Raw genomic sequence first — 12818 nt, 5'->3', positions numbered from 1 at the left:
TGTTACTAAGCACTGAAATAGTGTAACATTGCTTATAGTAGGATATTCAACCAGTTTCTTTTAGGAACAACTGCAAATACTACCTGGAGCCTTAATGTAAACATTTCCTTGCTCTTGTCATTGATTTGTCCTCTTTTTTTCACAACAAAAATCAGAATGTGACCTTATTTACTACTGAATTAGTTTCAGAATATTTGGCATTATTGACCCTTTAATGAAAATTAATGATGGTTGCCTTCATTCACTCTTACAGGCTAGTACACCAAATGCATGTATTGAAAGTATTGTATAAATTAAATTAGAGGAGAAATACCATTATGTACAAAACAAGTCTCTTTCATACAATGAATTGAGTCAATTTAAAGTTGAATTAAAAAAAACAATTATGATATTCATGACTTTTGACATCCTATTTATTGTTCCATTTATGAAATGAATTTATGTGACACATTATAAGTTACCTTTCTAGATTAACCCAAAGGTACTTTTTCAAGAGGCAACTGGACTTTCTTATTTTTCTTTGAAGACATTTCACTTCTCATTCAAGAAGCTCTGAGATGAAGAAGATTCTTCGGTGAGAAGTGAAATGTCTTCAAAGAAAAACAAGAAAGCCCAGTTGCCTCTTTAAAAAGCACCTTTGGAACAACCATGACATGGATCACTGAGATTCTCCATAGACTTTCTAGATTAAGTTCCTTCACACCAACTTCTATCCACAAAAATTGGATTTTCAGATGGTGCTATATTTAGAAGAAAATATCCAAACATTCCAAAAGATATATTCTTACTCACATGTGTGGACAAATACTATTAGTATAGTATGTAAATTTAGGGTATATTTTTTAAAAATTATTGAGATTTTTTTAAAAAATTATTAATTGTTTTATTACTACATTTCATTTATAAAATTACAGAGCATGTATTTCAAGAAAACTGTTGTGACAGTTTTAAAGATGCTATCCCATTGATTGGAACAATCTTTCCAATAGGATTTAAATTAATATTCAAAAATATTTCTGTTCAAAAGAAACAGATCTACAAAAAGAGGAAGTGGAGTTGCACTATATGTAAGAGTTTCTACATATCTATAGAAATACACATGATCAAAGATTTAAAAAATTAGAATTCATATGGGTCAATATAAAAGGAAAAAAGAATGACATTTCTATAGGAGTATACTACAGGCCACCCAACCAAGCAAGAGAAATAGATGAACTCTTTGCTAATCAATTAACAAATGTATGTAGAAAACATACCAGAATAATAATGGGAGACTTTAACTACCCTGATATAAACTGGGAGACAAACTCTGCAGTAAGTGGGAGATCCGACAGCTTCCTAACCAACTTAGCTGAGAACATTGTCATCCAAAAGATAGAGGAGGGAACTAGAGGAGCTGTACTGGACTTAATTCTTACTAATAGAGAAGAAGTGATAAAGGGAATTGAAGTTGTGGGAACCTTTGGCAAAAGTGACTACGTCATTTCGGAATTCAATATAATGCAAACACAAGCAATAGAACATAATCCAACCAATGTTTTAAACTTTGAAAGAGCTGATTTTAACAAACTCAGAGAAAGCCTAGGAAAGATTCCATGGATGAAATCTTAAAGGAGAAAACAACTCAAGAAGCATGGGAAATTCTAAAAATATGATCATAAAAGCCCAGTCCAGCACAATGCCCCTCAAAAAGAAAAATAAGAAACCATCTCTTTGATAAACTGAAAGGCAAAAAGGACAAGAACAAAAAATGGAAAGAGGGACACATAACTAAGGCAAAGTATCAGCAAGTAGCCAGAATCTAAAAAGATGAAGTCAGGAAAGCAAAGGCTCAGAATGAACAAAGACTTGCAAAAAAAGTGAAAGATAATTTTAAAAAAAGTTTTTTTTCAACATATTAACAACAACAAAAATCAAGAAAACACATGTGTGTAAATCACTGGGACCTGACAGATTACATCCCAGATTTCTGAAGGAGCTGGCAGATGTTATCTCAGAACCATTGTACCATATCTTTCAAAAATCCTGGAGCACTGGGGAATTACCTGAGGATTGGAAAAGAGCTGATGTGGTTCCCATCTTCAAAAAAAGGGGGGGGACAAACCTAGGAAATTACAGACCAATCAGCCTAACATCTATACCTGGCAAGATACTGGAAAAGATAATCAAAAAACAGATCTGCAAACATCTAGAAACAAATAAAGTTATAACTAGAAGTCAGTACAGGTTTGTTAAAAACAGATCTTACCAAACCAGTCTTATTTCATTCTTTGAAAGTGACTAAAATTAGTTGACTAGCAGAATGCAGTGGACATAGTATACTTAGATTTCAGTAAGTCATTCAACAAAGTACTTGGTTAGCTAGAAAAACGACAGCATCTCCACCAGATGGATTTGTAACTTGCTGACAAATTGAACTCAATGAGTAGTCCTTAATGGCACTACATCTACATGGAGGGAAGTAAGCAGTGGAGTAGCACAAGGTTACGTCTTAGACCTAGTACTCTTCAATATCTTCATAAATGACTTAGACAAGGGAATAGGAGAGTAACTCATGAAATTTGCAGATGACACTAGACTGCAATAGCCAACACACTAGAATAGCCAACACACTAGAAGACAAACTCAGGATCCAAAAAGATCTTGACAGACTTGAACAATGGGCTCTATCCAACAAAATGAATTTTAATGTTGACAAAAAGCAAGATTTTATACATAGGCAGTAAAAATCAAAGGTACAAGTACAGATTAGGCAAAACCTGGCTGAAAAACAGGGATCTTGGAGTCTGAGTGGACAATCACTTAAACATGAGCCAACATGTCAAAAAAGCTAATACAATCCTTGGTTGTATAAACAGAAGTAGAGAATCAAAATCATGTGAAGTATTAGTACTACTTTATAAAACCTTAGTAAAACCATACCTGGAATACTGCATCTAGTTTTAGATACCACATTACAAAAAAGATGTTGAGACTTTGGAAAAAATGCAAAGAGCAACTAAGATAATTAAAGGCCTGGAGACTAAAACATATGAAGAATGGTTGCAGGATTTGGCTTTGGTAGTCTAGAGAAAAGAAAGACTAAGGTGACATGATAACAATATTCCAGTATATAAGAGGGGGTCAACTTATTTTTCAAAGCACCAGAATAAGAAACATGGATGGAAACTGATTAAAGAGAGAAACAACCTGGAATTAAGCAGAAACTTCTTAGAAAGTGAGAGCAATTAACCAATGGAACAACTTGCCTTCAGAAGTTGTGGGTGCTTCATCACTGGGAGGTTTTTAAGAAGAGGCTGGACAGTCATTGTCTGAAATGGTATAGGGGGCTGGAGTAGAGGACCTCCAAGGTCTTTTCCAGCTCTATTCTATTTGATAATATAAACATTTGTGGGGAAAATACAGTATTTTAAAAAACAAAAACATTTCTGGCATGACTCCCATAAATCAGTTGGTGGAGATCACTCAATCAGTTAAGAGAGAGAGGAGGGGGAAAGAGGGATTCAACTAATCTTCTGTTGTGGCAGCTACCTATCTTCCTCTCTTTTCATAGAGTTGGTAGTAATGGTCTTGAATGGCAGAGAAATTATTTACTTAATATGTTTCTGTGATGATTCTCTCTCTCTCTCTCTCTCTCTCTCTCTCTCTCTCTCTCTCTCTCTCTCTCTCTCCCTCTCTCCCTCCCTCCCCTCCCTCCCCCCCTCCCCCTCTCTCTCCCCACCCCCACTTGTTTTCAGAGAAATTTTCCAAGGCACATTGTGAAAATTAATTCTTTTTTCCTATAGTTTCAAATGGGCATGTGTTTGTCACTTTTGATGTTGTCTGTTTGACTGCATTTCTTAAGCCCCAAGGCAATAACATACATTAGGATCTTAGTTAGATTAAAATGCTGAAGCTGCTATGAATATCGCAAATGTTTTATGAAGGCTGTAGGTAGAGAAATGAAAAAAGAATCTAGTTTTCAATTTGAAATGGAAATCTAGAAAAAAAGGCTTTTTTAATTATGAAAATACTATAGAGAAAATGGAGCACAAGCAGCTACTTAGTAATATATGGCCAAATAGAAAAGATGAAGAATAAAAAAGAAATATATCAGAATAATATAAATGGACATATAAAATAGGGACTTCGGTAAATCAATATGAAATAAAATCTATCTTCTTTTTCAACTGTCTCTCTTCTCTGTCCCTTTATATTTACAGATAACAAAGATTATGATGCCTATTTGTCATATACCAAAGTGGATCCTGACCAATGGAATCAGGAAACTGGGGAAGAAGAACGATTTGCTCTTGAGATCTTACCAGATATGCTTGAAAAGCATTATGGGTACAAATTATTCATTCCTGACAGAGATTTAATTCCAACTGGAAGTAAGTTTTTAAACACACACACTTATGTACATAGACTCATTTTGCATAGCACATGCTGTTTAGGTACATTTTAATGTGATACTGTTCTAATGCTGTTTATTATACATTCCATTAAAATAAATAATCAAAGCATATTCATAATAAGTACTATGGTACTAACACTAAAAATAATAAGCACTGTATACAATAACTATATGTATAATATGCTAACTTTTATTAACATAAGATAGGATATATAGTAACAGAATTAAATGTTCTTTGAAAAGTTCATTGCATATATTAGCTAAGTTAACAGCCTAACTAAAAAGTGTCTAGCCTACTTAAAAGTGTTTAAATAAAATTTGTCTTATATCTTCTTGCACGTACAAGAATAAAATCTTCCATATATTTTTAACAGCAGTAAAACCAACTGGAGCAACAAATCAGACCAAGTCGTCAGTTTTCTAGAATTGACTATACAGTGGAGCAAAAAAGTATTTAGTCAGCCACCAATTGTGCAAGTTCTCCCACTTAAAAAGATAAGAGAGGTCTGTAATTGTTATCATAGGTAGACCTCAACTATGAGAGACAAAATGAGAAAACAAATCCAGACAATCACATTGTCTGATTTGCAAATTATGGTGGAAAATAAGTATTTGGTCACCTACAAACAAGCGAGATTTCTGGCTCTCACAGACCTGTAACTTCTTCTTTAAGAGGCTCCTCTGTCCTCCACTCATTACCTGTATTAATGGCACCTGTTTGAACTTGTTATCAGTATAAAAGTCACCTGTCCACAACCTCAAACAGTCACATTCCAAACTCCACTATGGTGAAGACCAAAGAGCTGTCGAAGGACACCAGAAACAAAATTGTAGACCTGCACCAGGCTGGGAAGACTGAATCTGCAATAGACAAGCAGCTTGGTGTGAAGAAATCAAATGTGGGAGCAATAATTAGAAAATGGAAGACATATAATATCACTGATAATCTCCCTCGATCTGGGGCTCCATGCAAGATCTCACCCTGTGGGGTCAACATGATCACAAGAACGGTGAGCAAAAATCCCAGAACCACACGGGGGGACCTAGTGAATGACCTGCAGAGAGCTGGGACCAACGTAACAAAAGCAACCATCAGTAACATACTACGCCACCAGGGACTCAGATCCTGCAGTGCAGATGTGTCCCCCTGCTTAAGCCAGTACATGTCTGGGCATGTCTGAAGAGAACATTTGGATGATCCAAAAGAGGATTGGGAGAATGTCCTATGGTCAGATGAAACCAAAGTAGAACTGTTTGGTAGAAACACAACTTGTTGCGTTTGGAGGAGAGAGAATGCTGAGTTGCATCCAAACACCATACTACTGTGAAGCATGGGGGTGGCAACATCATGTTTTGGGGCTGTTTCTCTGAAAAGGGACTAGGACGACTGATCCGTGAACAAGAAAGAATGAATGGGGCCATGTATCGTGAGATTTTGAGTGCAAACCTCCTTCCATCAGCAAGGGCATTGAAGATGAAACATGGCTGGGTCTTTCAGCATGACAATGATCCCAAACACACCTCCCAGGCAATGAAGGAGTGGCTTTGTAAGAAGCATTTCAAGGTCCTGGAGTGGCCTAGCCAATCTCCAGATCTCAACCCCATGGAAAACCTTTGGAGGGAGTTGAAAGTCCATGTTGCCCAGCGACAGCCCCAAAACATCACTGCTCTAGAGGAGATCTGAATGGAGGAATGGGCCAACATACCAGCAACAGTGTGTGCCAACCTTGTGAAGATTTACAGAAAACGTTTGACCTCTGTCATTGCCAACAAAGGATATATAACAAAGTATTGAGATGAACTTTTGATATTGACCGAATACTTATTTTCCACCATAATTTGCAAATAAATTCTTTCCAAATCAGACAATGTGATTGTCTGGATTTGTTTTCTCATTTTGTCTCTCATAGTTGAAGTCTACCTATGATGACAATTACAGGCCTCTCTCATCTTTTTAAGTGGGAGAACTTGCACAATTGGTGGCTGACTAAATACTTTTTTGCCCCACTGTATATTCTAGTTGTATTCTAGAATTAGATATATTCTAGAACTAAATTAATATAGTTCTAGAATATATAGAGATTGTGCAAGATGGTGTTTGAATGGTTTCCTATGTTGCCATTACCACAAACATCCATTGGAGATTAAAAGCTAGCTGAAAGGTCAGCCCATAAATAGATCTGTATCCTTTATACCTAATTTGTATTCTTTATTAAGTGGAAATATACTTCTTATTGAAAATATTCAGTTGTGAGAGTCCTCTTTGAAGCCTGAAATGATGGAGACTATCAAGAAATATAGCACACAAGAGAAAATGTCTTTGGATTAATAGCAACTTACTGTAGCATGACACATTTTCATCAGTTGCTTTACTCTTAAATATAAAGCTATTAGACAATCTTTTTATAGTCATCTTTTTCCATTGACAACTTAGACCAAATTCACCTTTCCTCAATAAAACCGATTATCTCATAGACACCACCCACTGAAAGTGTACATCAGACAGGATTCAACAGTTCCAGTTAAATAAAGATATCCTTTTTGCCCTTGCAGTTTGCAGAGATATAACATGCAATTTTGGTGAAATGATGAAATTAGATTGCATTAGGCTGCCACCAAGGAATCCACTGAGTTATATTCCAAAAGTGGAAAAATAGGTCCATCTGCATGCAATTAAATAAAAATAAAAATCTGGATAGGACATATTCTATAAAAATAAATATGTATTGTAGAAACATTGGCTCTTTCCTTATGTTTTTTTAATTAAATTTACCCGAAGTACTGATTTCCCTCTTCCAGGAAGTAAAAAGGAAATATTTCTTTATATTCTTCATTCAGAGAAGGTTGCTCTCTGTTTTCCTGGAAAGGGGGGAAAGACAACTTTGCTAGCAGTTTTTACACACAGCTCCAGAGGGAGCTATTTTTTTTCATATTCTTCTCCTATTCTGAATGGGTTTAAAGAGGAACAATACCTCTTTAACAGAGATGAACATGTGAATAGATCTTTCAATATTTACATTGAATGCTTTTTAAGATGTAAATTAATAGTACTTATTTAAGATATGCTTACAGTTCACAGTCCTGGCATAGAGATTTTTTCTGATCTTGAGTTGCTCTTTTGCTTATCAGCCTACATAGAAGACGTGGCAAGATGTGTAGACCAAAGCAAGCGACTGATAATTGTCATGACTCCAAATTATGTGGTCAGAAGAGGTTGGAGCATCTTTGAATTGGAAACCAGACTTAGGAACATGCTCATTACAGGAGAAATTAAAGTGATCCTCATTGAATGCAGTGAACTCCGAGGAATTATGAACTACCAGGAAGTTGAGGCACTGAAACATACCATCAAGCTTCTAACTGTTATTAAATGGCATGGACCAAAATGCAACAAGTTGAATTCCAAATTCTGGAAACGTTTACAGTATGAAATGCCTTTTAAGAGGATAGAACCTATTACCCACGAGCAGGTTTTAGATGTTAGTGAGCAGGGGCCCTTTGGGGAACTGCAGACGGTCTCAGCAATTTCAATGGCTGCTGCTACCTCCACTGCTCTTGCCACTGCCCACCCTGATCTGCGTTCCACTTTTCATAACACATATCATTCACAGATGCGTCAGAAACACTATTATCGAAGCTATGAATACGACGTACCTCCTACTGGCACCCTGCCTCTTACCTCAATAGGTAACCAGCATACTTATTGCAACATCCCAATGACACTTATTAATGGACAGAGGCCACAGACAAAAACTAACCGAGAGCAGAATCCTGACGAGGCTCATACAAACAGTGCAATCCTGCCCCTCTTACCACGGGAAACTAGTATCTCCAGTGTCATTTGGTGACATCAGTGCAAGGGGGAAATCACCTCCCTTGATCAGAAGCAAGGTCTGCAGTCTGGTGCCTGGAACTACATCCTCGACTGCTGCTGTTAAACATGCATTACAATCTATGAAATATGAGGAAAAACAGGGTCTTGTACATATGGTTTTGCAAATTTCTTTGTAGCATCAGTCTTCCTGTTTTACCCATGTCTTTACCATCCACACATTGACTTTGTTTTATATGTCATTAAGATTTGTATATTTACATTTTTTTTTAAAAAAAGAGAGAAATGGAGAGACTGCTGTATAGATAGGAATTTTTTTTCTTCATTAGTATAGTTTGTGTGTGCATTTTAAACATTTTTGGGGAATGCTTGGATAAAACTGTTTTTAATCTAGAAGCAGTATCCATTTTCTTGGTCTGCCTAGGCCAATACCCAGAGTCATGCTTGCAGCAATTCACCATTGTCTGTCTGTGTGTATGTGTGTGCGTATGTGTGTGTGTATGTGTGTGCATGCACACAGGTGCCTGTGTGCATGCATGTATATGTGTGAAAACACTTGTTCTTGGGAGATCCCCACAAATGTTTCATAATCCTTTCTTCATGTTTTTATCACACTGCTACACTCTGCCCTTTTCCCCTCACCTTTTTAAAGCAGCACACTGAGTGAAATTAAAGATGGTCTAATTGTCTAATATTTCACGTAGTAAATAGTTGTGAACAGCAAAAAAAAAAAATCCAGTCTGTATTACTTGCTTCACAATAACCACTATAACCACTATGGAATCTATAGAAAGAATAATAGATTTTTCTGTTTGATTTTATGAGTTGTTTGTATTCATTTTATATAGAAATAACATGCCAACTCTAATTCATTCACTTCCTGGGAAAGTGTTGTATGTGTTGTAATTCCTACTACCTATTTTGTTTGTCTGTTTGCTTGAAATCAATGGTTTCTTTTCTTCTTTACATTCTTCAAATGAGATTATTGACATCTGCCAAGCAAGTAAGGCAGTAGGCACTGAAGTCCATTAAATCCTGGAGAGATTTCCAATGATGGCTTCCAAACCAAATTAAAATAGAAGGACAATATCAAAAATGGTTTATCACATTGTATTACATAAAATGCTGTCTTTTAAGAAATATGGAACATACTTTTTCAACAAGTTTGAAACATATGTATATTCAAGTTTGGTCATCACCTTTTCTTTTCACTGATACATCCAGAATTTAGCATTCTTTATTATTCATTATTATCTTTTCTTAAGCTTGTAATAACACTACATTTTTTAATTCCAAGGTTGTTTAAAGGAGATCTCAGGAGGTTGCAAAAAGTAAATACCAACAAACATCAATATTTTATAAAATATTAATATTTAAATCAGAAAGAGAAATGTTGGAAATAATGTTATTGAATAAAATAAACTAGTTTTATTTTAAATGTATTATTTCATCTTTAAAGAAAGAAAAAGCATGTATTTTGGCTTTGCAATTATTTCTGCATAAATCTAAGGACTGAACTTTGTCTATATGGATTCAATAAGAATTTGTCATAAATATTAACAGATTTAACTCGTCATTCACTACTGTTAACAGAATGAGCACTACTATTCATATTTCCACTTACCAATGCAACAGCCACCTTTCATATAAGAAGGTAGCCAACAATAGATTACATAATTACTATAGCATTAGACTAGTAGAGCACATTTCTTACAACATAAATTGATGTAGTGGATTACTGATAATAATTAACATGCTAGAGGAGAATATAACATTTTTAATTTTGCATTCAAAAATGCCACAATTTAACAGCAACAATCACGTGAAACTGCAGATCTTTTTCTTCATTAGAAAGAAAAGGAGAGAGTTTTCTACATAACAATACATAGTCAATATAATGGATGTATTGTGCATTTATTTTGACTGTCATCATAAAAAAGGCCTATATTTTAGGTCAAATAAGATGTTATCAATTAATTTTAACCTAAAACCCAGATGTGTGGGTTCCATTGGTACATGAAAAATTACTGGTATTATAATAAAGCTAGTCAAGAAAACATCTGAAAGCTGAATTAAAATGTATAGGATGTATTTTGATATAATTTAACTAGCAATATTCATTTCTGTGACTGTTCACTCAAGTCTTTTTCTAGTAGTTTGCTATTTTGCTGGTCTCTACCTTTACCACATAAAAAAGAAAAAATGTGGACATGTGCAAAATAAAATCACACCAAGCATTTAATGCTGTCAGCTAGGATTTGAAAGTTCACATTCTTTGAAAGTCCACTCTCTGAAAATTTAAAATAGTTATTACTGGTTATAGACACCAGCCAGGCACTAGTGGAATTAATCACTATTGATAAAATTCCAAATCTGAGAACTTCAAATAACTAACAAAAGATGCAACTGCTTTCTCTTTGAAATTTTTAATCTACATTTTGTTTGTGAAGTAATGTAAAACATTGCAATCTGACCACAGTCACACTGTAGATTCTAGCTGGATGGTATTCTTTTTTTTTTTTTTTTTCCTCACAAGGAACACTTTTGTCCTCTGTTTTAATGTAGATTGAAGCACTTTGAATAGCATGATTCAGGAATTAATAGATACTATTTGATATTCATGCTACTTAAAGTAAAGATTTTCTTATAATGCTTTGGCATATTGTTCAGAAAGAAATGACAGAATTGTTTTGAGGAAATGACACAAAACAGATGAAAAAAGCCATTAATGGCTTGAGAAACATTCCACCCAAGTGATTCTTTTTCTATAAACAGCTCTGTTTGAGAAACAGTAAAGGAACTGTCAACTGTTCAAAACGCATACTTAATGTTTGACTAAAGTTCTGTTAGAACACAAAATAAAAAGAAAAAAAAATTGCCCTAATTCTTGGGCTCCATTCTTTTTTATTGGGGAAAGAGGAGGGAGGAAAATGTTCTAATTTTGCAGTGTTTGCATGCAAAGCCAAATTTCAGGCCATCCTTAAAATAGAATGCATGTAAAGAAAGTTCAAATCTCTGCAAATGTTAGCATGTATAACTCTCTTTTCAAGATTACTGAAATAAAGTTGAAAGCCTAATTGGTAGGAAAAGGATGTTTTTCTCTTCGAGTGCCATTACCAATTATAAGGCTGCATAATCTCATAACTATGTTTGAAATATTTTTAATATCTCACATTTGTTAATTCTGAGCTACAATTCTCAGGACCTTCAAACCTTCACTGTCATCTTTTATTTTTGTAACATAAAAGTTCAAAATGAAGAAAGCAGAAAATGGATGACTCGGGATTATTTAAAAAAAACATTCCTATGAATATCAGCAGTATGGTTTGACTAAGAATTCTAATGTTGACAATTAGGATATAATGCACATTTTTACAAATTCCTCCTCCCAGTTGCAGTCTGTTGAAAAACTAGTCCAAATAATACAATATTAATTCCAGAATAGTATTGGAAATGCCATTAGAAGCGTGTGGTTCCACAAAGATTATCTCAATTTTGTCTTTGCTGAAAATCTTTGCTGATAATTACTTTCACAACTGAAACTGTCTGGCTCCAATGCATAATCCTGGAAACAATTTCCTAGCATTTTGTTAGTACACGCTATTATTTTTATTCCACATCTCAGCAGTGGCTTGCACAATATTTTATGAGAGAAAGTCTAGACAATTCAGTTCATGAATATACTTCCAGTTGTGAAATAACCACAGTACTGGATAATATATAATTCTTATTGTCTAGATATTGATATCAAATGCTGAATAGGGTTGGATACATTTATTTACATCCAGTGTGTGAAAGTAATGGGGTGTCTTTGCCCTATGTTTCAGCAATAACTTGTTCTTTGGCACAGAGGCAAAGAGCATAGTCCACTTGCTGGAAAAGTGGCACTCAGAACAGCTCTCTGGATGCAAGTATACTTGATGCTTTCAAATTTCATTCATGTCAACTCCAGTCAATAAAAATAGGGACTTTACTGACAAACCTTTTTAGTCAGGTATTGGAATTCTACCACCCCTTTGAAGTATTTCTGTAATGGATATGTATTCTAAATTATTTATACAAATCCACAGGTTAATTCTTGATGAACTGTTCATGCACCTCTGTCATGAACAGCAGTCCTCTTAAGGGGGCAAGAAAAAGGGAAAGTACAAGACCCACCCATTCAATGGCAAAAGTTACATAATTAGCTTATACAACTAGTATCACCAGAAATTCTCAGCTGCTGACTAGGAAGGATTAAATAATCAGCTAATCATGTAGAGAATATTGACCACTACTGTACCAAAGTATCATACTATCTGTAAGCTATACAATTGTAGCTAATATTTTCACACTTGTAAAATGGTTTGTCATGTTTTATTGCAGTGTAACCATTTAAGCCACCCACCCCTTCCCAAATCCCATGCATTTTCTGGCTGAATTGGAAAGAACTATTATGATAGCCCAGTAATGTGCAGTAAAGAAAAATACGTAAATATTTATACTTCTGTAACACTAAAAGAATAGGTCTGATAAAGTCTGAATTTATTTCCCTTCATTTATATAAAGTAGTTTTATCCATGTGCAAAACAGAATGTTAAAATTTCTATG

The 12818-nt window shown here is 34.8% G+C and overlaps 1 protein-coding gene across 2 annotated transcripts in view; it reads left to right on the top strand.

Annotated features, from left to right (window-relative positions):
- Positions 1-10756, top strand: part of IL1RAPL1 (interleukin 1 receptor accessory protein like 1) — an 877062-nt gene extending 866306 nt beyond the window's left edge. For both annotated transcript variants that reach the window (XM_039335732.1, XM_039335731.1), the window contains exons 10-11: positions 4203-4373; positions 7526-10756. In XM_039335732.1, coding sequence (XP_039191666.1) covers positions 4203-4373; positions 7526-8244 — 890 coding nt within the window. In that variant the 3' untranslated portion in view covers positions 8245-10756. The remainder of the gene's footprint in view (positions 1-4202; positions 4374-7525) is intronic.
- The last annotated feature ends 2062 nt before the right edge of the window (positions 10757-12818 follow it).

Source organism: Crotalus tigris, unplaced genomic scaffold (genome assembly GCF_016545835.1).
Source record: "Crotalus tigris isolate CLP2741 ecotype Arizona unplaced genomic scaffold, ASM1654583v1 scf7180000017658.5313226, whole genome shotgun sequence".
Taxonomy (NCBI): domain Eukaryota; kingdom Metazoa; phylum Chordata; class Lepidosauria; order Squamata; family Viperidae; genus Crotalus; species Crotalus tigris.
The sequence above is the reverse complement of the archived record's forward strand: the minus strand, read 5'-3'. Positions and strand labels throughout refer to the sequence as shown.